The 25,265-nt window shown below is 53.7% G+C and overlaps 1 protein-coding gene across 1 annotated transcript in view; it reads left to right on the top strand.

The window, feature by feature from the left end:
• The window catches only part of LMOD1 (leiomodin 1), a 45,489-nt gene extending 20,425 nt beyond the window's left edge, over positions 1-25,064 (top strand). Inside the window, exons 2-5 of the mRNA XM_058700559.1 lie at positions 18,832-20,343; positions 23,423-23,521; positions 24,004-24,233; positions 24,965-25,064. Coding sequence (XP_058556542.1) covers positions 18,832-20,343; positions 23,423-23,521; positions 24,004-24,233; positions 24,965-25,064 — 1,941 coding nt within the window. The remainder of the gene's footprint in view (positions 1-18,831; positions 20,344-23,422; positions 23,522-24,003; positions 24,234-24,964) is intronic.
• The last annotated feature ends 201 nt before the right edge of the window (positions 25,065-25,265 follow it).

The following is a 25,265-nucleotide window of genomic DNA, read 5'->3' as shown; positions in this document are numbered from 1 at the left end:
AAACCCCATTCCCTTTAGCAATTACTCCCCAGTTCCTCTCCCCCTGCCCCAGACCCTGCAACCACTGATCTACTTTCTGGCTCCATGGTTTGCCTATTCTGGACATTTAATAGCAACGAAATCCTATAATATGTAGGATTATAACATGTAGGATATAATATGTAGGTCTGACTTCTTTCACTCATGATATCTTTCAAGGCTCATCCATGTTGTAGCGTTCTTGTTTATGGCTAAATACCATTCCTTTGTATGGACCACAGTTTGGTTAACCACTCAGCAGTTGATGGATGTTTGGGTTCTGGTTCAGGGTACAGTTCTGGTTCCATCTCTTACCATCATTTCCTCAGCCCCTCTCCAGTTACAAAGAACTTCCTAACCATCGCTGGATGTCTCGTGCTCCATTAAATCATATGTTTTGCTTGTTTTGGTCCCTCTGCTAAGAAGGTCCCTCCCTTGTCTCCTATGCCCAGCTGACCTCCTCCGAAGCTTTACTCCCACCTCCTCTAGGTTCTCACCTCCCATTGTGTATTCCCGGGTCTGGTACTTTGTAGAAGCCACTCGACATCCTTGACATCCTTCCTTGCTGCCTCTCTTCCCCCAACATCTTGCTTGACTTCCCTTGCTTTCCCCAGTGGAATGACCAGCCCCACCTCCGAATTCTCCTGGAGCTTAAGGATTCAGCTTAGTGCTCAGGCTATTCCCTAACTCTCACTGATTCCCCAGTGTGCTTTGTCTCTCAGTCAACAAAGGGAACACCCTCTCTGTGGCCTTGGCACATCAAGAACCTGTGCCTCCTCAGGCCTTGGCTGTTGGAAGGAAGCTGCATTGGGAGTTGTGATGACCCTGCAGCATGAAAGGAAGAACTTTCCAGAACAACTAACCTGGGAAAGGGTAGCTCAAAGTGTATCATTTTACTAGGGTAAGAATCCCCAGGAAAAGTCAGCAGTGGGTGGAACCAACAGTTCCCTCTTCTTTCCTGTCCCCTCCAGAGACTTCAGAATACTCTGGGGAAGGCCCCTCATAATAGTTTAGTGGCCAGGGACAGTGGTGGACAGAGGTGGACTGGAAAGTTGGATGTGAGTGGTGGCTCCCTAGAGGTTTCTGGCAAGATGCCAGAGAGGTGTATCCTCTACTCTGCCCTGTCCAGTGGGCATAAAGATCTAGAACGCATACCTCCCATATTTGCAAATTATCTGAACCTGAGAGAGACAGTGAGCTTTTAAGCAGCAGAACCAAGATCACCCAGAAAGTTCTAGTCAGGCCAGAATGATGGGCTCGGTCTAACAAATGAACTCTCTTAGCCAGGAGAGGGGTGGCCTTGCTGTGTGTGACTCCAGCGATATCACCGGAACCAGAAGGGCTTTCTGAGTCAGCTTTAAAAAAGAAGAAGGCTTGGCTTTTTCAGGAAGAACTGAGCTCCCTGTTCCAGGAAGTATTCAAGTACAACCTCTTTGGGGACACTGTAGGTAGGGTTGAGATACTTTTTCTTTTCATCCAGCAAATATTTTTTAAGTACAAAGCACTCGGCCAGCCCAGGTGCTGGGGACAGAAAGAAAGGACTGGTCCTGGCCCTCAAGCTGCTCACCATCTAGTCCAGTGACAGGTGAGTAAATTGTGCAGAGATAGCCGGTGGGGGGTGGGGGGGGGTGTAGGTTTGCCAGCATAGATGGGGAGCTCCTCACCCAGGGCCTGGATGAGGGCCGGTGAGAGGGCCCTCATGCTGAGTGTTAATGGGCCATGAAGATGAATTACTATTCTTCATTTTTTAGGTAAGAGAATGTATTGTAGCTATTAAAAAACTTTTCGGTCTTTTAAAGACACACACAGGGGTGCTTCGGTGGCTCAGTTGTTTGAGCGTCCGACTTCAGCTCAGGTCATGACCTCGCAGTCTGTGGGTTCAAGCCCCGCGTCAGGCTCCATGCTGACAGCTCAGAGCCTGGAGCCTGCTTCAAATTCTGTGTCTCCCTCTCCCCAACTCATGCTCTGTCTCTCTCTCTCAAAAATAAATATTTTTTAAGAATTAAAAAACATTTAAAGGGACACATGGAAACATTTATGAATGAAACAATATACCTGGGATTTGCTTCAGAATCATCTGAGGATGGGAGAAACGTGGGCGGGCGGGCATAGAGATAAAGCAAGATTAGCCAGATGTCGGTAACTGTGGAAGGTGGGCAATGGGTACCCTGAGGCCCATTATGCTGTTCTGCCTAGTTTATATACCATTGAACTTCCCCATAATAAGAAGTTAAAAATAAGATGGCGGAGAAGGCAAGGAGGAGGCAGAGAAGAAGAACGAAAAGGGCGAGGCAGGCGAAGGAGGGCAGTGGCCGTTCTGGGGGCAGGAAGCACGGACATGAGCACAGAGAGACCAGAGCGGTGCACTTCACTATGACCCTGGTGCAGGCGCAGAGGAGGAGGGAGGCAGAGGCAGGCACGGGCCAGATCATGAAGGGCCTTGCGTGCCAAGTTAAGAAGTCTGGACTTCCTCCTGAAAGCCTGGGAGCCACCGATCAGGTTTCCGGTTTAGAGAGATCTCTCTGACTACAGCACGCAGATGTCTTGACGAGAGAAGGAAGATACGAGGCAGGGAGACTAGAGAGGATGGTGGCCTGGCACAGCAGTGGAGGAGGGGTGGGGAGAGGCTCGCCTGAGATTTACTGGGAAGGTGGGATGAAGGGAGCAGGAAGAATCAAGGCCGGAGTCACAGCGTCTGGGGAGTTGGGGCTGCCTTTCCCGACCACGGTGAAAGCAGGAAGGCAGGGATCCGCTCTACCCCTGACATCCTCCGCTTCTGTTTCTCTACGAGGCCCAGGACTGGCTACAGAATTCTCAGGACCTGGTGTAAAATCAAAACATGGAGCTCCTTGTTCAATAACGACTAAGACTGGGGCGCCTGGGTGACTCAGTCGGTTAAGCGGCTGACCCCTGATTTTGGCTCAGGCCACGATCTCACGGTTCGTGAGTTCGAGCACCATGTCCGGCTCTGTGCTGACAGCATGGAGCCTGCTTGGGATCCTCTCTCTCCCTCTCTCTGCCCTTCCCTACACTCTCTCTCTCAAAATAAACAAAATAAACGTTAAAATTTTTTTAAAAAATAATAATATTACTAAGACTTTCAGGACGGTGACAGTAGAGCGTTAAACCAGGCACATGGCCCTTTTGAGCACCGGGCCCTGTGCAGCTGCAGAGGCCATATGCTCATGAAACCAGTCCTGATGAGGCCACTGTATGTAGCCTCCTCTGTTTAGAACAAGCCAGAGGGTGGCTGTGTGAGAGCCAGGCCTCCTGCTCTTGGCCCCAGGCGGCAAGAGGACAGCATGTTCCTCCTGCTACCCCCTGGGACCTAAGTGGGACCCAGCACTCTGGGACAAACAGCTTACATTTAAGCAGCTCTTTACAATGTTTTCCAGCCTCGCTTGGGTTTTTGTCTGTGCTGGGATGAAGTGAAGAAGCAGAGAGTAGGCATTTCAGAGCGCAGAGCGCTAAAGGGACTTGTTTGTTTCCACAAAGAGATTTCCCAGCTTCTCCAAAAATGGGGTTTGCTACAAGCTTCCCAGTATGAGTCACCAGACCAGTTGGCAAAACACTTAGGTCTGCAGAGAGCACTGGAGCTGATCCTTCATCACAGAGAAGATCCACAACAAGACTCTTCAGCCCCTGGAGATGCATTCTTTATGTCTTCCAAACAGAAACCCAAACGGTGCTGCCTGGGAAGGTCTGGCCAGCACAAGCCATAAAGCGACGCCCTCACCTTGAACCCTGCTCCCCACCCGCCTTCCCATTTTTCCCCCTGGCAGTAAAATGCCCACACCTTTGGCGGGAGGAGTAAGGGTCTTGGGGGAAAGTAGATACTTTCCACCCTCCCTTGCTTGCTGGTGCCTCTTGGTGGCTCTTCTTGGGCTCCTTGGAGGGGGGCAAGAACCACAGAGCCACTCCTCACTGTCTCAACTTCTCCTCTTTTTTTTTTTTTTTTTTTAAATTTTTTAGTGTTTATTTATTCTTGAGAGAGAGAGAGAGAGACAGAGTGCGAGCGGGAGAGGAGCACACAGAGAAGGAGACCCAGAATCCGAAGCAGGCTCCAGGCTCTGAGCTGTCAGCACAGAGCCCAACGTGGGGCTGGAACTCATGAACCATGAGTTCATGACCTGAGCCGAAGTCGGGCGCGTAACTGACTGAGCCACCCAGGTGCCCCCCATCTTCTCCTCTTTAATATCCTTTTCACAAGAAAACTTCACCCTTAAAGACTTAGAGCAGACAAGAATCACCATAGTCTCTGGCAGAATTCGGTGAAACATTCAGTGCAAAAGCCCAACCACTCAAGTTTGCACATCCCTATTTTTTCCAGAATATTCCTTCCTTCCCATTCGCTTATAAAGGCAATGCAGAAACTGCAGTGGATGGCATTTGCTCCCCATGCGAAGCCTTGGTCTTGAGCTGGACTGCATCAGAAGATGTTATTTCCTGGGTTCACAAACACAGTATCCTTTTCTTAGCCACCACTCCACCCCAGTGGAGATCGTCCTGGGGGGTAAAAATGAACTGTGGAGTTTATGTTTACACTGGAGTTGGAGGCGGTGCCTGAGACTCTTCTGGCCCTTCTGCTTGGCACTAATATTCATCACCGGGCTGACTTCGAAACCACTGGAACAGAACCAGGCAAGGGTCAGGCTCCATGGCAGGTCCTGGCACAGCCTTGCTGGGCTGCATGGTGGGGTATCACCCCCCACCTTTCTGTCCCCTCCCGTCTCTTCCATCCCTTCTCCCTGCTGCTGGCCTGAGGGGTCATGGTTTTTCTTTTTTTGCTATGAAACAGAATTATTTAAAGACAATTATTTGTTTTTTTATAAAACAACTTTTCATTTTTCTGATCATAAAAGTAATCCAGATATTAGATATCTGGGATTTTTTATTTACTATTTTGAGAGAAAGAGAGCACGAGTGGGGAGGGCAGAGAGAGAAGGAGAGAGAGAATCCCAAGTAGGCCCCGCACTGCCAGAGCAGGGCCCGATGCGGAGCTCGAACTCACGTACCGTGAGATCATGACCTGAGCCGAAATCAAGAGTTGGTCACTTAACCAACTGAGCCACCCAAGCGCCCCTAGATATCTGTTTCAAAAGCAGATTACTATTCACTTCAGACTCCAAAATATAATCCAGTTGAATTAAAGATCTAAGATAAAACATCTTTAGGTTAAGGATTAGGGTAAGAATTTACCAGAAAACTGAGGGAGGACGAGCTTTCCAAGTGGCGAGAACATCACTCCAAAGACTCCCTACAAGAACCGAGAGAATCGAGCAGGGCTGAGCGGCAGTGTGGGATGCAACGCTGAGAGAGGGCAGTCAGCAGCCAGGTGGGAACGGACAGTGGGAGTCTGGACTTTATCCCAGGGGTGCTGGAGAACCATGGAAGGTTTCAGCCAAAGAAGTGAATCGACAGATCTGTGCTTCAGCAGAGTCGCTGTGGTTGCGGTGTAAAGACTATCCTAGAGGAGGTCAGCAGGGCCAGGGTGAAGGTTGCTGCAGTAGCCCCAGTGACAGGTGACAGCCGCCTGGATGAAAGTGGCATCAGTGAGGATGAGAGGAGGGACTGATGGGAGTGGTGGTGAGGAGGTTGCATCATCTGTGTGTAGGAGATAAGGGGATAGATAAAGCCATCTTTTATAAAATCGGTTGATTTCACAGCCTCTCCCCAAATCCCTTGGGATGACGTGAGTGCAGAGGGGTCCACATCACCTCTCCCCACATACTCCTCCCATCCTCTTGCCTTCAGGACTTCTGACTTGAGCCACCAGGTGTTTGGAAGAGCCATTCACCATGACAGGGAGTGGAGCAGGAAAGGGCATGGTGGTGGGAAGCCGGGGGGATCTCAGTTTTTAAGATACATGGGGACAGACATGCCAGGAGGTATAATAGACAGTTGGATACGAGGGTCTGAACCTCTGCAGTGGTGCCCAGTCCAGGAATACAGCTTCAAGAGACATCAGAACACAGAACACAACTCATGCCATCAGAATAAATGAGGTCACCCAGGGAGAGAGCCTAAAAGTGAAAACAAAGGAGGCTCAAAATCAGACCTTGAAAACACCCACATTTAAGAGGCATGCAATTCCCAAGCAATTAAACAAGATAAAGAATACAAATGTAAACCTGATTTGGCAATAAGGGGGTCAGTAATGATCTGGATGAAACTAATTTCTACGGAATCTCGGGGCTGAGGTGAGACTGTGTTGGATCCAGGAATGAGTAGGGACTTTACAAGAACATTTTGAGGAAGTTTGGGTATAAAAGGCTATTGGTACGGGGCAGCACCCAGTAGGACTGGGGGGTTGAGGCACAGATCTGACTGACCTGGGATGTGAAGGCCACGGGAGAGAGTGTGGGAGCCAGAGCCCACGGCACGGTGAGCCTGGAACAGGAGGACAGGTGCTTCGTCCTTCCCAGGACTGGGGAAAGGATGGAAGTGAGTTGGAAGGAGAGAGATGGTGGGAAGTTGGAGAATTCCCACAGGCTGGTTTCTGTTGATTCCTGGGAAGTGAGTAGGGGAGATGATCTGCTGAGAATGGGGTGGAGTGGGATGAGAAACGGAGGACAAGGAATCTGAGAGCTTCAAACAGGTGCAGGTGGGAGAACCAGGAGAGAGCTGTAAATCTGGGAAACCAGATCATGACAGCTAACTTTTACTGCCAGCTTCCAGTGCCTTCGGCTCTGCTGCAAAGGCCTCGCACGGAACACTTCACTGAAGGCTCAGAACCCTGTGAAGGGTTACGATCCCCACATTGGCAAACACTAGAACCCTGGCATTCTAACTCTAGTGCTGGGGCTCGGCATTGATGTCACCCAGGAGGCAAGGCTGCGGGGCGTGGAGGGCAGTAGCCCCACTGTAGGGGTGGGTTGCCTGCCCTGCCTGGCCCAGCAACCTGTGCGGGGGCGGGGTGCGGCACAAGCATGGAGCGATGAGGTTCAGGGAGGGGGCTCGGACCAGTGGGCATGGCCCGGGCGGAGGATATTTGCAAGAATGTGGTTAACACCTTGGATAGGATCAGAGGTGAAGCAGTCAGGTGGGTGGTACAGAGAAGTCAGAATTTGGATCACATTCCAGCGACGCCACTTCCGGGTGGAGACCCAAAAGAACAGAAAGTCAGGACTGGAACAGATGTTCACACACCCACGTTCATAGCAGCATTACGAACAATAGCGAAAAAGATGGAAACAGTGCAAGCGCCCCTCCATGGATGAATAAACAAAATGTGGCATATAGATATAATGGAATCTTACTCAGCCTTAAAAAGGAAAAAAAAATCTGAATTTAAACTTTTTGTGGTGTCCCCACTTCGCAGGCAACATTTAGCACGTGTCAAGTCTCACGCCGGCCCAGCAGCAAGAGGGTCAGTGGTGGCCTGGATAACAACTGAGTTGTTCAGGGGACTCTAGCCTTGTCCTGAAAGATCATGTTTCCAGTAGCGGCCCAGAGAGGTCACTCAGGGAACTAGCTAATGGATGACAGCTCTGAGAGCTAGCTTCTTAGAAATCTCTGGTTTGGTAAAACAAACTTGACCTCTCCCCAGCTGTTCCATCCTTTGGGATAAAGTGGTGAAGATATTGAATAGAATGGCTGTCACTGCCTCCACTCCCACCCCTAGCCTCCCACCTCTGGCCCCATGGGGCTGGGCTTCTCCTTGTTTACTGCATTCCTTTAAGGAATGTCACTGGTGGGCAGGCTCTGGGAGCTGGCCTGGCTTGTCTAGCTGCCTCTCGGCTCCTACCTCCTTCCCCTCCGGCTCTGCACATCCTCAAGGCTGCAGGCCAAGTCAGGCAGCCACAGACCCAGCAGGCCTTCTGGGTGTGGACCCTGGGATGTGTAACATACACAGGGGTGCACCCTACGGTCAAACCTGGTTTGGGGCTGGTGATCTGAAACCCAGTGCCAGGAGGGAAGGGATGGGGAGCCAGGAGAGCCACCAGCAGAGGCCGCAACTGTGCAGAGGGCACCTGTAGCTGTCTCAGGCCTGGCTTCCTCGGGAGAGGGTGTGAGTAGTCTAGAAATGCTCTACAGCTGGCCCTACTGAATGGCAGAGCCCTGGAGTGTCTTTCCAGAAGTGGGGTGGAATCACACGCATTCATTCTCCCGGTAACCCCGGCCCCTTGTCTGACCCCGACTCGGCCTGCCCTGGGCTATGGAACATGTGCCCTGCCCAAGGAGCCCCCGCAGGAACTGGGCTGAAGGGCTGGGGATATGTAACACACCTGGACCAGGCCAAGAAGGCTGACTTCCAGGGCTCTCCAACCTGTGGCCAGACCGGACGCTGAGCCCACTGGCATTTCGGCCTTGGAATTTGTCTCTGCCAGTGGTGAGTGGAGGGAGTGCACCCGTTTCACCTCCAACACCAACATCAAATAATGTTGGTGCTTATTTGAGCACTTATTTGTGCTCAGCTCCTTACTCTACAAGCTTTCTTGGTCTTCATTATTCCAAACTAATATTTGGCTGCATCTGGTGGCCATCACTCACTCATTCAGTCATTCATTCACTCATTCATTCATTCAATAGTTATCAAGCAAGCACCTACAATGTGCCTGGCACTCTCTGCCGGGGATCCAGTGAATGATAAGGCATCCTTCCTGGCCATGGTCCCATAAGGGGAGATGGACAAAGGGACAGAGTGATAGGGGCCAAGACTGGGAGTTGTGGGGGAGGGGCCCAGGGCAGGGGCTGGGGGATCCGGGGCGACTCCCTAAAGCAGGCCACGCCCGATGCTTCGTTGGTGCTGGGTGATGGGTAGAGGGAGGTTAACCCGCTGAACACGGGGTGCAGAAGTGCCTGTAAAGGAAGAGTTGTAGGATGGGGCTTGGGAACGAGGGCAGAGGAGGTGAGGCTGCAGAGGAAAGCCTCGTGCTCAACACGCAGGGCTCCTTCCCTGCTTCCCAAACTCCTCCTCCTCCTTCGGGGTCAGCTCCTGTGTCTCCCAACTTATGGAACCTTCCTCAGTGGAACTTTCTGGCTCTGTGCTCTGTGAGGGCTTTCTCAGACCTAGTGTTCACCTCTGTCATAAAACCCACATGGATCTTTCTCCTGTTCAGCCAGGCCTCCTCCGTGTCCCCCACAGGCCCGGCTCCTTCCCCAGGCTTCTGGTGGTCTCCACCTTCCACGTACCCCTTGGGTTCCCTCTTCCAGGCCTGACTGGAGACAGCCATGGTTTCCCCACCTTGGCACCTTGATTTTTATTCTCTTGAGGCTACCTTCCCCTTAACCCTGCAAGAGCCATGGGCCCTTCCCTCCCAGATGGCCCCTCCTCCCAGCCTGAACACGAAATCCAAAGGGACACCAGGTGCCTCTCCCGGCTCTGCGGAGACTTGTGGCCATCCATTTCTGTCTCCCCGGAGCTGAGCCCAGCATCTGGCAGAGCTGTCACCCCTCAAGCGTATGACCAAGTGATCAGATGCCCAGGTGGCAAGCATCGGGTCCGTGTTGTGTGCTTTGCCAGGAGTGCCTGGCAGAACCCGGCATTCCTTCCTTAGGGTCTGACGGTGGGGAGTGAGCGTAGCATAGTAGACAAGAGCACGATCTTTAGAACCCAAGAGATCTGAGCTTGAAATCCAGTCCTCGCCCTTACTACTGATGTGACTTGTTTAAGAATGACACCATCTGCAGGATGCCGAAAATGTTTCCACCGACCCCCAGATGCCATGACTGTCCCTGAGCACATTGTCCAGAATTCTGACTTTTCTGTGGCTTATTTCTAAGATGCCATCATATTGTGATGGTCGTTAAGACCATGATACAAGCTTATAGGGAACAGTGGGAAAAGAAGACCGTGAGACACAAGCGAAGGTCACCCTGGCCCCTACCAGCCAGCAGCACGAGGTCCCCCACCCCTGCCAGCCCTCTTCCAAGCTTCCTCCCAGGGAGGTTGGAACTTCTCCATGCTGGGCCCTCCTCTGGTGGCAGCGCAGAGGAGTGAATGAGATGGGCGGCTTGCGTGAGGCACTTAGCACAGCATCTCCCACTTTGCAAACACTAAAACATTCTTCTTTCAGGGTTGGGCCAGGGGGTGGAGAGCCTATCTCTGTACCAGGCATTTAAGTCAAAGACCGGCTTGGCATGCGGCCCACTCACGCAAGACAGTGTAATAAAGAGGTAAACAGTTCGGACTCTAGAACCTGAGTCCTTGCTTCCTCATGTAATAGCTGCATGATCTGGGCTTCCGTTTCTTCTTCTGTGACACAGGGATGATGGCAGTAACCACCCTGCAGAGCCAGCACAGGGCTGCAGGAGTTGCTAACTCCACGCGAGGCACAGCCAACGGCACCTCGATGAACCCTCATTGATTTGGCAATTGTTTTGCTGGAGAGGAAACGTAGTAGAAAGCTGTTGTGGACTGAGGATTTGGGGAAGAAGATTGAACTTGACTTCTCCAGTGGGCTGGCAGCCAGGGCTGGGGAACGTGCCCTTTAGAAATATGGGGCTCAAAACCATGAAAGGAGCTCCTCCAGCGTTCCCGTGTAGTTTCTTCACTGGGTAAAGGGTCAGCCTGAGTTGGCCTTGCCCTTCCCTAGAAAGATTGGTGCCATTCCCAGGCCTTAGGCCCAACGAACTATGAACATCCCACCATGGGGCTGGAGCCTGCCCACCACCCCAAGAATTGATTCACATGCTCACAGCAGGCTGGTCCTGGAGAGCACAGGGAGGCCAGAGAGACCAAACAGAGAGGGGACAGGGCAGCAAGGGGCGTCTGGGATGCTTGCAGGGACACAGCTTTTCTTAGCTCTGTGACTGCATGAGCCTTGGCTTCTCTGCTCAGAGCTTACCAGGTGCACACGTTCCCCCAGGGGGTGCCCTAGATGACCCCTCTGGAGCCCTGGTAGGTTTGGAGGCTTTCTTTGGCCCACGTTCTCTTGGGGGACAAGGAGACACAAGCCTTCAACATTGCTTGTCATATTTGTTAGGTGTGGATAGGCTCTCACACTGTCAACCCACAGGACTTCCGGCTGGGAGCAGAAGGCTGGGACAGCTGCTGGTCCCTGGTTTCAAGGGGCCCTACCAGGGCTACCTGGGGTGGGGGGGGGTCTCTCCAAGCCTGACACCTGCCCATTTCTGAGGTTACCCATGCAAATTATTTGGGGCTGGTGTACTTTGTCGGCATGCCCAACAAGCATTTACAGAGGCACCTGCGATGTGCAGGCCCCCGTGCCGGGCCTCCTCATCCTCCCTCCCACCTCACTCACGGGCTGGGGGCTCCAGGTACGCAGTCCTCACAGTCTCAGGAGGTATGGTGAGGAGGCACTTTTGCAGTCCGCACACCAGATGATACAGCTCCCACCCCAAAATTAGGAATCTCATTTTGATCCCGTTTCTTAGGGGATCAGCTATACGCCAGTCACGGACAGGAGCTGAGTGTACCCATGGGTCTCTGTGTGTAAGCCCTTGAATGCCCCATAAAGTATGTCCCCAGAAATGTGAACCCAAGGGGGTGAGGTTAAAGCCTTATTCTGCCCCCATTCCCCATTGCCTTCCTCCTTCTTGAGCCCATCCTTTGTGATCTCAGTTTCCCCATAAGTCCCTCCATAGCTACAAGGGATGAGAAGGGGGCTGCTCAGGACCCTGCAAGGGCCCGTGGAGACAACATTTCCCCACACTGGGGGGGGGGGGGGCGGGGGGCGGGCTGTGAAACAGGGGAAGCCAACCCAGGATGATCCGAAAATGGGCAGGGCTGGGATAACCAAAAAGGGGGGTTTCTGGGAGATACCAAGAACTCGTCCCTGAGCCAAGGAGCCAAGGAACTTCAGTGTGGGAAATGGTTGCGAGACGGGTTGCCAGGCCCTTTCGGGAGGCCGCAGTGAGTCTCTGGCCGGCATGAAGGGATGCTGTCAGCTGAAACAGTAACTCTCAGGCAGCGGGGCCACTGCCTCAGCACCGTCTGCCACGTACCTTGATGTCAACTTGTCCCCCTGCCTGCCATGCCCCCTAAGCTGTGAGGGTGGGCCTGCCTTATGCAGCACTATGTCCCCAGGATGGGATTGATATACACCTCCCGATGAATGAAGCCACAGTGGATGAATGAGTAGGGTCACAGGAGGATTTGGGGGGGAGGGTGCTGGCCCTAGAGAACAGGCATCTCTTTGCACCCCCAGGCCTGCACAGACCCCACCATTCATAGAACCCTAGCGCTGTTGGGGGGGTGGGTGATACCTGCTCCCGTCGCACTCCACCCCTGCCTCTGTCACCATGGGACCGGGGGGAGAGGGTGACGGAGAATTCCCAAAGCAACCTGGTCCCTTCCTGGCTTCTAGCTCCCCAGGCAGCTTTCCAGGGTTTGGGACGTGGTCGTGTCATTGTTCACGGGGAAATACAAAGTGCAGTTGTATCGGCCACGGGGCGAGCGCTGGATTTCACACTTCCAAATAATACTGAGATACTAAGCCAGGGGGCAGGGGCCTCAGGTGGGAGCGGGGCAAACCCTCCTGCCCGCCACTGGCCTCAGCACTTTTCTGAAGGGAGGGCTCAGCTTCGTGGCAGCTTGTCTCCTGTTCAAGCCCTTCTTGGTGTCAGGACTTTGGTGTAAGACTCCTTACAACCACTTGCAACCTAACGACGAGCTCCAGGTTGGTCGGTTCCATTCTGCATATGAGACGACAGGTTCAGAGGAGGTGTGCAGCCTGCCCAAGGTCACACAGCTAGTCGAGGGCAGAACTGGGATTGGCACGAGGGCCAGCTGCCTGCAGAGCCGATGAATCGCCATGCCACCAGAGGGAGGACATTTCCAGAACAATCCCTGTTTTCCTGACAGCTCTGGAGGGAACCTATAGCTTTCTAGGGACAGTATCAGGTGTTTCAACATCTGAAGCTCTACTGTATAATGTATAGAATTGTCAAATCACTATGTGTATATCTGAAACTAATGTAACATTGTATGTCAACTATACTTCAATTACAAAAAAAAAAAAAAAAAAAAAAAAAAGATCAGGGGCACCTGGCTGTCTTAGTCCATAGAGCATGCAACTCTTGACCTTGGAGTCACATGTTCAAGTCCCATGTTGGGCACAGAGCCTACTTAAAAAAAGACAAAAAAATCTTAAGCTCCGTGTAACAAGGTGGGCTAAGTCTCAGTGGAGGACTCCTGCCCCACAGACCACCAAGGGAAGTTGGCCTTGCTGGCCCTCCCCACGAACGCCAGTTCTGGGAATCTACTTTCCCCAAAAGGCAGTTGGTCCTCCTGAAACTTCTTTTTTTTTTTTAATGTTTATTTTTGAGAGAGAGAGAGAGAGACAGTGTGTGAACAGGGGAGGAGCAGAGAGATAGGGAGACACAGAATCAGAAGCAGACTCCAGGCTCCGAGCTGTCAGCACAGAGCCCAAAGCAGGGCTCGAACTCACAAACTGCAAGATCATGACCTGAGCTGAAGTCAGATGCTTAACCGACTGAGCCACCCAGGCGCCCCGGTCCTCCTGAAACTTCTGATCAGGAGAATCTAGAATTCTTCTTTTTGGTGCAAAAAAGAGTTGGCATTCCATGTAGAATGAGGCATGAGGGTGTAGGGAGTGAATTTCCTTGGTCTTCACAAGCCCCGGACCCTGCTAGCAGCCCTGACCTTCACACCAGCTGTGTAAGGGTGCTGTTCCCCAGGGGGACCTTGGGCAAGCCTTCCAGCCTCCGGCTGGCTCCTCCCTGCCCTCCCTTGCAGACAGAAGACCCTGGCAGCTGTGGTGTCTGACATCGGGTCTCCAGGTGGCTGGAGAGAGTAGGGCCAGGGCTCTAGCCTTCTGCTGGGCCAGCTTCCATGGGAGAAGCAGGGGAACATGATCGTGGGCTCTGAGACATGCTGGGGGCTGGCGGAGAGCATTGGTGCAGGACCAGGAAGGAGACGTGGTGAGGGGTTGGAGCACTGGGAGGACTGGGGGATGCCACAGAGTCCCCTGATGTTTTCCTACTAAATATAACCTGATCCACAAGAAACAAGAAGCAGGCTGTAGTCCAGAGCCAAGCTAAAAATGCTGGCTTCTAATGAGCTTGGACCCTGAGGCTGTCAGTGCCTTCAGGACTTCAGCTAAGGCTTGGGAGACAGTCCACTGAAAGCAGAGTTGCAGAGCCTGGAGTCCCTGCCCCTAGCCTGGAGCTTGAGCTGGTGCATGCGGAGGTCTCTAGACAGAAAGTCTAATAATGGCTGTCTGTCTCACCCCGGGCAGCCCCGGGGGAACCTAGCAAAAGACCGGTCTTGAACCATCTGAGTTGACATCACCTCGGACTTGCTTTGGGGATGGAACAAATGTACCCGAATCCATGACAGCGGATCCCACGTGAAGGCCACAGTCATTGCCAGTCACTCCTGCCCTCCTTGGCTCTGCCCCCTCCTAGGCAAGTGGCTGGAGTGAGCTTGACAGACCCACAGCCTCCATGTCCTGTTACAAAACTTTTCCCCAGGTTCCATCTCATCTTGGTGCTGTCCTCTGGGGAGGTCTGCAGACTCTGTGCCTTGCATAGGCCTCTGGCGGGATTACTCTGTAGGTGACGTGTCATAGGAAGGAGAGGACCTTGGTGGTGGTCTACGTGAGGTATTAGGCAACTGTGGGCTGAGGGCTGAGGGCAGCACATACAGGGGGTTTGGCCTTCTCTCAGCAAGTTCTCATTTTCTAGGAACTTCTGGAGAGACAATTCTTCTCTCCCTCTTGGGCAATGAAAAGTCGTAAAATGTTCTCTTCTCTGTTCAATCAGACAAGACTTCTAGAAGTAGTATCCAAAGGCCCACGGTAAGGGAAAAGATGCTGTGTTCTGCCATCTGAACCAATCAAAGGCATTTGGCTTCTTGGATCCTAATCCAAGTGACAGAGCAATGCCATGAGGCCATAGGTCTGGAGCAGATGGGGGAAAGGACCTGCTTCTTCCCTCTGAGCCTGATTGCTAGGTCCCTGCATCGTTTCACAGGTTGTTAGAGGTTTTCAGAGGTCATCTCCTCCATTCCTCTGCCTCCATGATGGATTCCCCAACCACCCCTGTGGGCTTCCCCTAACCCTAAAGCTTTTCCCAAAGGGAAGAACAGCTTTTGCTGCTTAGGTCTCTCACCTGGAAGCCTGTGGACCTTTGCTTTATAGAAGTTCTTTGTTATAGCTAACCTAAACCCCTCTTGCTACAAGGGATGAATAGTGGAGTGAGGTCTAGAGACAGGAGGACAAACAAAAATAACCTCCAGAGGTCACCAGGATGTGCCACCAGTTCTCGAAGCAAAAGAAGTTGGCTTGGACTCCCTTTCAGATAAGCAAGAAGGAGGCAGCTCTGTTATGTGCTGAGGAGTTCGCTCAACAGAAATCCCAGCCCTGGGAGGACGCTGGGCTCCTTCTCCTTTTAAGGCAACGTCTGAGCTCTCAGGGCTACAGGCAGCAACAAGCCCCAGCCCCACTCATTCCTGGCTATTTGGAGGAAACCCATGATTAATCAGCTCCCCTCCCCCGCCCTGCCTGGCTTTCGTTAGGTTCTTTTTAAAGGGCTGGAACACCTCCTCAAGAACAGACACTCGGCAGCTCCAAGCCAACCGGGGCCTCAGTGTAGGGAGAGTACCCTAAGAGGGAGTGGGGAGCAGTCCTGGATGGAGACCAAGGGGAGAGGTCAAGGGCTGCGGTGTCAGGGCAGGGAGAGGGTTAAAATGTTGGGAAAGGAGTCCTGATGGGAAAGCAGGGGAAGGTTCAGAATGGGAGCCCTGGTCTGAGTGTGGGACGGGTTTGATCGGGAGAGCAGACAGCTGTGGAGCAGGTTCTGGGGGCAGCAGGGGCGGCCAGGCACCCGGAGCGCTGCCGGGCAGGTGGCGGGAAATGCCTTTGCCCCTAATGGACGAGGTCAGAAAAGGTTACACTGACTTGGCCGCTGCTGGTGACAGTCAGATCTGGAACCCAGTTTTTCCTGAACTTGCTGGTTAAGTTACCATCCCTCTGGCTCCCCAGTTTCCCTCTAAGTGAGGCCTGTGATCGGTGTGGGAACTACGCAGAGGGCAGCTGGGCAGCGCACCGTGGGTACTGAGAAATCCCGAAGGGTGCACATTTTGGAAGGGGAGGGCAGGATTCCCCGCCTTGGGGGCCTGACCTCTGGACTCTGCTGGAGAGGCTGTGGCACCCAGCTCTCACCTCCACGCTCAGGATGGAATTTGTGACGAAACCACTCTGAGCTGGGATGGGCTGGAATTTCCTGGCTGAGCTGTGGGCAGATGTTAGGAGTGTCCTAAAGGGGCTGATCCATTGGATTTCCTCATTTACATCTTATTTGCATACTCCCGAGAGCTTTCTCCTCCTTTGAAGTCAAGGTACAGTAAAGTCACCATCACTTCTGCTCCCTGCCCTGAAAGGGTAATCCAGGGTAATCCGAAGGGTCAGATCCAGTTCAGTGGGGGCCAGAGGAAGTGTGAGAGAGCCCTCTGCAGACCCTGCTCCACCATGAAAGCACCAGTGAGTCCCCCAGTGCTGCTGCCCCCTAGGGCAGGAGGAGGGAAGGGGCACATTCCTCAGCCCTGCCTCACCAGGCCTCGTGCCCCTTGGCTGCCTGTTGTGATTCTAGCAGAGGAGCCAAGGACTTTTGCTGCTAAATAAACCCCGGGGCTGGTCCCCGATGGCATGTGTTTGTGGTGCAGGTACAAACTGTTTCCATAGGACCAACCAGTTCTCCATTCCGTCCTGTCAGGGCAGGGTGGGGGGTGGGAGTGAGGAAGGGCTGGGTGGGAGGGAGGGAGGGAGGACCAGTGCCATCCAGGGTTGCTTTTCCTTCCTCCTCCTCCTCTTCCAACATGCCAATCAGGCACTCTTGAAAAACAGAAAACCTTTCTAATAATCAGGCCATAGTCTCTTCTTAAAAAAAAACCTTTGGGGAGGTGGTGGGTACCCGGGTGGCTCAGTCGGTTGTCCATTAAGCAGCCAACTCTTGATTTCAGCTCAGGTCTTAATTTCAGTTTGTGGGATTGAGCCCCACGTCGGGTTTCTGTGCTGACAGCCTGCTGGGATTCTCTCTCCTTCTCTCCCTGCCCAACAACCACCGCCCCCCCCCCCCCGCCATAAATAAATAAACTTAAACAAACAAACAAAAACCTTTAGGGAAGGACATTCCTTGAGGTCCCAGTCGCTCTGGGGTCTCTATCACAGTTGGGCAGGTAAATCTAATATCTAATCTTAGGCAATCCTGATGCTCCTTTGGCTCTTCTGATAGGGGTAGGAAGCAAGTATTTCAGAATGAGGCTCACACTTCATGGAACTTCGTGGAGGAAGAAACAGGGCCTCATGGAAGTATAGGGTGGTCCACGTTGCATGTAAAACTCAAGCCTTTAGCACATCTCAGCGGACTCCCTTCCAAGGCCTCCCTGAACAACTTCTCAGTGTCTGTGTGGTCAAAGTGGAGTCACAGAATCCTAGATCCTGAATCGGGCAGAGTCCTCCTGAGGTCAGCTCACTCGGTGGACTCTAGGGCTCCTCCCAGAGAGGTGCTGACCCTTAGCAAAGTTTCTACTAAAAAATGAGAACAATATTGTGGGCTTTTCAAAAAGCTACACATATTTGACGTAAAGGTGTGTCCTTTATTCTATTATATCTACCTTACTTCTTTTTTTTTTTTTTTTACTGTTTATTTATTTTGGAAGACAGAGAGAGAGAGAGAATGAGCCGGGGAGGGGTAGAGAGAGAGGGAGAGAGAGAATCCCAAGCAGGCTCCGAGCTGCAAGCACAGAGACTGATGCGGGGCTCGATCTCACAAACTGTGAGATCATGACCTGAGCCAAAATCAGGTCAGCCACTCAAGTGACTGAGCCACCCAGGCGCCCCTACCTTACTTCTTTACTATGAGCTCCTTCCTATTCCAACGAGACGATGATAGTAGGTACAATTTATAGATATCCTGTTTTGAGAGAGAGAGAGCAGAGAAGAGGGGCAAAGGGAGAGAGAGAGAGAATCCCAAGCAGGCTCCACATTCGGCACAGAGCCCAACACAGGGCTCAATCCCATGACCCTGGGATTATGACCTGAGATGAAATCAAGAGTCAGATGCTCAACCGATGGAGGCCACCTAGCCCCCCCCCCATAAATATCTTTAATTGGTAAAATAAAATGTTAGCAGCCCTATATTGGTCCCTCTAACTTTTTTTTTGTTCCTTTAGAAAGGTATTCGCTGTAAAATCCCAGTGTCTGAAGACCACTGACCTACTACCCTTTGGAAGCAGGGCGAGCACTAGGGTGAGGTGTGCAAGGCACTTGCCTAGAACACAGTGCAAGGGGCACCAAAAAGTTGGGTCATCAAGATAACTGATATTTTTAAAAATCAAATTTAATGCCAAAAATACCTATGACAACCAAAAATGCACAACTTTAAATAAAGACAGGACCAGTATTAGTGTTTTTTCCTTTTACCTTGGGTTCCAACATGGCTCAGCAAGGCATTCCTTCTTTTTTTTTTTTTTTGTTCAATTTTTGTCGAGAGAGTGTGCGCGCACACAAGTCGTGGAGGGGCAGGGGGAGGGGGAGGGAGAGAATCTGAAGCAGGCTCAACACCCAGGCAAAGCCCAACGCGGGGCTCTATCTCACCTCGCCTCACCTCACCACCATGAGATCATGACCTTGAGATCATGACCTGACCCGAAATCAAGAGTCGGTCGCTTAACCGACTGAGCCACCCAGGCACCCCTGGAAGCATTCCTTCTAAATCACCCGTGACAGCTTGAATCACCGCGACAGCTTATGGTGCCCTCAGTGGACACAGTCCTTTGGAGGCTCCAGGGCAGTTATATAAATGCTCCCCGTGCTTGTCTCCATACTCATTCCTCTCCCTCTGTAGCCAGCTCTTCATGTTTATTTTTCTTTTCTGAATTTTTAGGAAAACAAGCAAGTGGAGCCCAAGACAGATGCCAAGAATGGAGAGGAAAGGGGCAGAGATGCCAGCAAAAAAACCCTGGGCCCCAGACAGGACTCAGACCTGGGGAAGGAGCCAAAGAGGGGTGGTTTAAAGAAAAGCTTCTCAAGAGACAAAGATGAAGCCGATGGCAAAAGTGGAGAGAAGCCCAAGGAGGAGAAGCTTATCAGGGGTATCGACAAGGGTCGGGTCAGGGCCGCGGTGGACAGAAAGGAGGCAGGGAAGGAGGGGAGGGGAGAGGAGAGGGCAGCAGCCCCAAGGAGGGAAGAAGAGAAGAAAGGCAGTGACAGGAGCACGGGGCCAAGCAGAGACAAAGACAAGAAGAAAGAGGAGAAGGAGATGAGTAAGAGAGAGGATGACGGGAAGGGAAAAGGGGAGAGGAGGACCGTGGATGCCAGGAAGGAGGACGAGAAGGTGAAAAGAGGAAGCGGGAACACGGACGCAAAAAGGGAGAATGAAAAAGTGAGAAAAGAGGAGTCCGTAAATAAAAAGGAGCCCAAAGAAGAGAACAAGACCCAAGCCCTGGAGAAACAGGCCCCCACTAGCCCCACCAAGCCCTCGGAAGGGCCTGCCAAGGCGGAGGAGGAAGCGGCCCCCAGCATATTTGATGAGCCTTTGGAGAGAGTGAAGAACAATGACCCAGAGATGACCGAGGTGAACGTCAACAACTCAGACTGTATCACGAATGAGATCTTGGTCCGGTTCACCGAGGCTCTGGAGTTCAACACCGTGGTCAAGGTGTTTGCCCTGGCCAACACGCGCGCCGATGACCACGTGGCCTTCGCCATCGCCATCATGCTCAAGGCCAACAAGACCATCACCAGTCTGAACCTGGACTCTAACCACATCACGGGCAAAGGCATCCTGGCCATCTTCCGGGCCCTCCTCCAGAACAACACGCTGACCGAGCTCCGCTTCCACAACCAGAGGCACATCTGCGGCGGCAAGACGGAGATGGAGATCGCCAAGCTGCTCAAGGAGAACACCACCCTGCTCAAGCTGGGCTACCATTTCGAGCTGGCCGGGCCCCGCATGACGGTCACCAACCTGCTCAGCCGCAACATGGACAAACAGCGACAAAAGCGGCTCCAGGAGCAACGGCAGGCGCAGGAGGCCAGCGGGGAGAAGAAGGATCTGCTGGAGGTGCCCAAGTCAGGGGCGCTGGCCAAGGGCTCCCCCAAACCCTCCCCCCAGCCATCTCCAAAGGCCTCGCCCAAGAACTCGCCCAAGAAAGGGGGCGCTCCAGCCGCTCCACCTCCGCCTCCACCTCCCTTGGCCCCACCCCTCATCATGGAGAACCTGAAGAACTCCTTGTCACCAGCTACCCAGAGGAAGATGGGAGACAAAGTCCTCCCCGCCCAGGAGAAGAACTCCCGCGACCAGCTACTGGCTGCTATTCGCTCCAGCAACCTCAAGCAGCTCAAGAAGTTAAGTAGTTGTGGGCAGGGGCCAGCAGGGCTGGAAGAGGGGGGGCCGGCAGGGCTGGAAGGGGGGGGGGGCAGCAGGGTTGGAAGAGAGGGGGCAGGGGATGGGGCAGCAGGGTTGGAGGAGAGAGGGAAGCCAGCAGGGCTGGAGGAGAGGGGGCAGGGGGGGCAGCGGGGCTGGGGGAGAGGGCGAGCCGGCAAGGGGGGGCTGTGGGAGGAGCCACGTATACAGACTGCTTGAGCAGTATACTCTCCTTCCTCTAAGGAGCTTCCTTGAGCCTCTCACTCCGTGCCTCAACTTCTCCACCCTGCAGCTAAACCAGTTTCTCCCAGAAATAGAGAAAGAGCCTCTACATCGTAGTTCCATCTCTGACCCGACCATGTCTTCTCTCCCCCATTCCTAAAGCAAAAACCATCTCCCTTTTACTAATTCCCTCTCAGGACCAGCCTAGTCCTACAGATCTGTTTATCCCAAAGGTCTTTGGGAGATTCAGCCCTCAGGGGGATCTCCTGGTGACAAATCAGTGCCACAGACACATGAGCCATCCCTAGAGACCCCTCTTCTCAAACTTCTACCTCCCCCCCATGGTGACAGAGTCCATGGTCACCTGCCCGTCTCACTGGATGGTGGTGGCAGCTAACCCTACCCCCACAGCATCATTTGGGGCTACACACCATGACATAAAAGACAAGCTCAGGCGTAATTCTCGTGGTCATTTGATGACATCCAGTTTTTAAAGAAAAGGAAAAATGCTTCCTCTGTGTCAATATCTCATTTACTCATTTCACAAACATACATTGAGGTGTACGAACGGGAGGCGCGTTGAATTGCAGAGACCCCTTTGCTGGACTCCTTTCTCTAAACTGTCTCTGCTTTGCCCTAACAGGTGGAGGTGCCCAAACTGCTTCAGTAGGACCAGACTGCCGGGGGGCACTGTCTGCCAATGCCATGACTGCCCAGGCCTTGCCTCCCAGGCCCGCACAGACCCCGCCCACCCCGCCCTGGCTGACCTGCTGTGGATGTCCCCACTCTGCCGTGGGAGAGCAAGAGGCCTGGCCACGTTCAAGGAAGGATGCCTGATCTCTTCTCACTTTCCTTTTCTTGTCTCTGAGGCTCTCCAAAAATGTCTTTTATACCTGGAACTGAGGTTTCTGGACAAGAAGAGTCCTTTCAGCGTGTCACTGAGAAGATGGCATGCCTGGGGCCCAAGTAGCTGTCAAGTTGCAAAAGGCCTGTGATTCAGGAAAGATGTCCCACCAGGACCACGTAACCAGCCCAGCCCCACTGCCCTCCAGGGCCAGGATTCAGGCCTCTGAGGAGCCCTTGGGGCAAAGCTGCTGGGCCTGTGGCCCTCTGTGTGGGGCAATGGCAGAAGATTGAGAGGGCATGAGGGCCCAAGGGGAGAAGGAGGAGGGGCTAAGGACACCCTGAAACCCCTCCTGGGCTAATCAGAGGACATGGCAGGGACAGCTGGCCTGGATGGAAAGTGCCTGGTGGGGAGTGGGCTCCAGCTGGGAGGAGAGGGACGGACGACAGCTGGTCCTGAAGGTTTGATGCCAAAGCAGACGTTTCCCTCACACCCACCTGCTGTTGTATAAATAGCTGTGTATCTGTTTTTCCATAAGATTTTGATAATATATACAAGCCATTAGTTGTGAATGACTGTGCCCCACCTCTGTACCGTACTGAGGGTGCTGATGCTCACTCTGGCCCCGTGGAGGACTCTAGACACTCAGGTACCCTGCCATGCCATCTTGGGTCGACCACATAACAAGTTCATATCTGCAGAAAGTCCAGTGCAAGGGGAAAACCTCGGCCCTGAGTAGAGGGCTCCCCACTGACCTGGTGGACCAGGCCAAGGAAACTAGACCTTAGCCAGGGTCCGCTCCTGACTATTCTTGCTGCCTGGAGTCATTAGCCAGAGCCGCTTTTGGGGGTGACGGGGCAGAGTGGAGCACAGGGCCCTGGGATGGCTATATTAGGCATGTTCAGGGGATGCTCATTCCATGACTCTTCCTAACTGTGGGCTTGGGGCCAGCTCCCCACAGCAGTCACAAGCCCAGGAAGGCAGCCATCCCTGAGCAGAGAAGTGAATGACCATTTGGGGAGCAGCACCCCTACCAGTGTGCCCAGTCACCACCCCCCTGCTCTAGCTGCAAGCTCTCTCCTGACCTAACGGTGCCCCCATGCCCTCCATCAGGTGTGCATCAAAAGCATCCTTCTGATTTGAGTGGCTTAACCGTACCAGCACCCCTTGGCACCATGGGACTGCCACCTTGGGTCTAGGTCACTGGTAGTTTTTGTCTCCAGGTTTTGCCTCAAGAGCAGGGAGCACAGCAGTTTCACCATCTTCGGGGGGAAGGAAGGGGTGTCCCTGCTAGGAAGGAGGATTGCCGTGCTAGGTCTGACCAAAAACAGAGGCAGGCTAGTCCTGGGAGCAAAAAGCTTGGATCCCAGGTTTCTCTGTGGCCCCTTCCCTCCACCCACTCGCCTGTCTGCCCCAACAACCAAAACAAGGGCTGGGCCCAGGAGAGGGGAGGCAGAACCCTGCTTGACGCCTCCTGGCCCACAAAGGGTGTTAACTGCAGCTAAGTGCAGCCAGGGCTTCCATTTACCCTGTGTCTGTGGTTGCTAGGCTTTAGCAAGATGTTTCAGGTGCTCTTTCAATTCTGTGAGGTGGATGCCAATATTATCTCCATTTTGCAGATAAGTTCAGCCCAGAGAGGTTAACTTATGGGCCCATGATCACACAGCTAATAAAAACAGAGCTCAGGTCGAGTTCCCGCTCCTAGAGCTACATCTGATAACAGGTCCCCCTCATCCCCTTACTGAAATGAGACTGGTCGTGGTGCCTCAGGAAAGCACTGAAAGCCTAACCAAACCAGAACGACGGATCTCCAAATCTTAAGGTTCCAACAGAAACTGTCACCTTAGGAAGCCCTTTCTACCAAGCAAGATTTAGCCAGACTAAGCGCGCGCGCGCGCGCACACACACACACACACACACACACACACACACTTTCTGTCCACACACAACAAGGGATTAGCGCCGCTCTCTGCCCTCTTCCTCTCTTCCGGAGGGGTGGGTAGAGCCGGGGCTGGTGAGGTCATTCGTCCTCTGATGCCTTAGAACCTGATGCGGGAGCGCAGCGCCACCTGCCGGCAGGCCGCGTCCCGGTTCTCCCGCGGCGCCAGGGGCGCGCCGGAGCTGCGCTGGAGGGCAGGGAAGGTGGGTAGACCGGACGCAGCGCCAGGTCAGTGGCCTGGGTCGCGCCTTCCCGCCGCCTGGGAGGGACGGGGGGAGCGCCCGGCAGCGAGCGGCCATGTGTGCTCATGGATGGGCTGAATGTGAGAAACCGGCCTCTCTGGGAGCCGCGTTTCTGCCGAGTCGCGCACCCATCCCCGCCCACTTGCCCCATTCGCCTCCGCTGGCGCCCGACTGCTAGGATTTCCCTTCATGAAACCCAGGATGCAAGAGCCGGACAGGATCTATCCTCGTCCCTCGCCCGCCTTTTACAGGGAAGATAATGAGACTCAAAGGCAGCAAATGACTTGAATAAGTTGACGCATCCGTAGTCAAGCCCACGTCTCTCGTCGCTGGGTTCGTCCTACCCACCTGAGCCGAGGGGCTTCCCTCCGCCATTTCCTCCGCGCCGCCTCACCCTACCTGCCCCATCGTTTCCGGGAGCCACATCCCGTGTCTCCCGCCAGGCAACGGAGGGCGTCTTCGCAGCGGGCTCTCCACCCCCTGGGCCCGCCCACACCCACTGTCGCACCTTCTTCCCACCTTCCGGCCCCGCCCCCGCAGGCCTCGGACCCGGGCCCTGGCGCCGGCCTCTGGGCCTGGGCGGGATGACGGGGGCTGGGGCCGCTGAGATACCCCACTTTCTATCGCAGGAGCTCCACAGGCGTATGAGCGAGGGGCTCCAGTCCCAGGCGCTGTGAGTTGGGGGCATGGCCACTCATGCAGCCTTCTTGAAGAAGCATTAGATTTGGACACGGGTCACCCACCTAGTGGGGCTTGTGGATCACCATGCTCGCCAAGCCTGGAGTGTCATGTGTTGCCTACCCCACCGCGCCCACCTGCAGCTCCCCACTCCTCCACGGACTGGCCTCAAGGCCTGAGGCCCAGCTAGGGCTTGCGCCATCTGTGGTGAGGGGGGCAGGCTGCTGGCCTGGAGTCCAGGCCTGGTGAGTCCCCCCCCCCCCCCCCCGCCACGCCCCCACACACATCCAGCCCCCGTCCTCGTCCCCGCCCTGTGCATCCTTCTCTTCCTTTATCACACCTACCCTTCCTCACTCCTTGCCTGAGGTGTCCTTTTCCAGCTGCCCCCATTCTATACCTCTCCCCCCGAAGTGCTCCCCTTTCTTGCTAACCTTTCCTTCCTCAGGCCCCCATTGTATTCCCATTCCCCTCTGCCCTAGCTCTCTCCCTGCATCTGAACCCCTGCCTTCCCCCTTTGAGCGCAGCCATCCCTCTCCCCTGCGAACAGGTGGCCAAGAGGTGCCCTTGCTTGTGTGTAGAGCACTCCTCCATCTGTGCCTCCCAGACCTCCCCCCTTAGGGTCCTCAGTGTGCCCTCACAGCCCTGCAGGACCCCATTTACTCCGTTGGAGACCCCAATCATGGAGGGTCACTGCTCCTCCTGCCCTGTATCTTGCTCCCCTTGTAGGGTGCCTGCCTGGTTTCCAGGGGTGCTGGCTGCTGAACAAGTTGATAGGAGGGACAGCTACAGCTCTGTGCTCCTGCTGGCCCCATGTCCCTGGGAATGAGCAGATGAGATGGGGTCATACATGTAGAGCTTGGGGAGAGATTCCAGAGGGTTCCCTATTTACAGAACTAGAGAATGTGAGAGGGGCCTCCTCTCTGCTTGGGGAATGTGAAAGCCCCATTCTGCCATAGTTTCCCCCTTTTCCTTAGAATTCTCAGTGCTTTGCAGTTAATTGACTGGAAATGTTGGGGAGGGGAGATTC

This window comes from Neofelis nebulosa, chromosome 15 (genome assembly GCF_028018385.1).
Source record: "Neofelis nebulosa isolate mNeoNeb1 chromosome 15, mNeoNeb1.pri, whole genome shotgun sequence".
Classification (NCBI taxonomy): domain Eukaryota; kingdom Metazoa; phylum Chordata; class Mammalia; order Carnivora; family Felidae; genus Neofelis; species Neofelis nebulosa.
The sequence above is the reverse complement of the archived record's forward strand: the minus strand, read 5'-3'. Positions and strand labels throughout refer to the sequence as shown.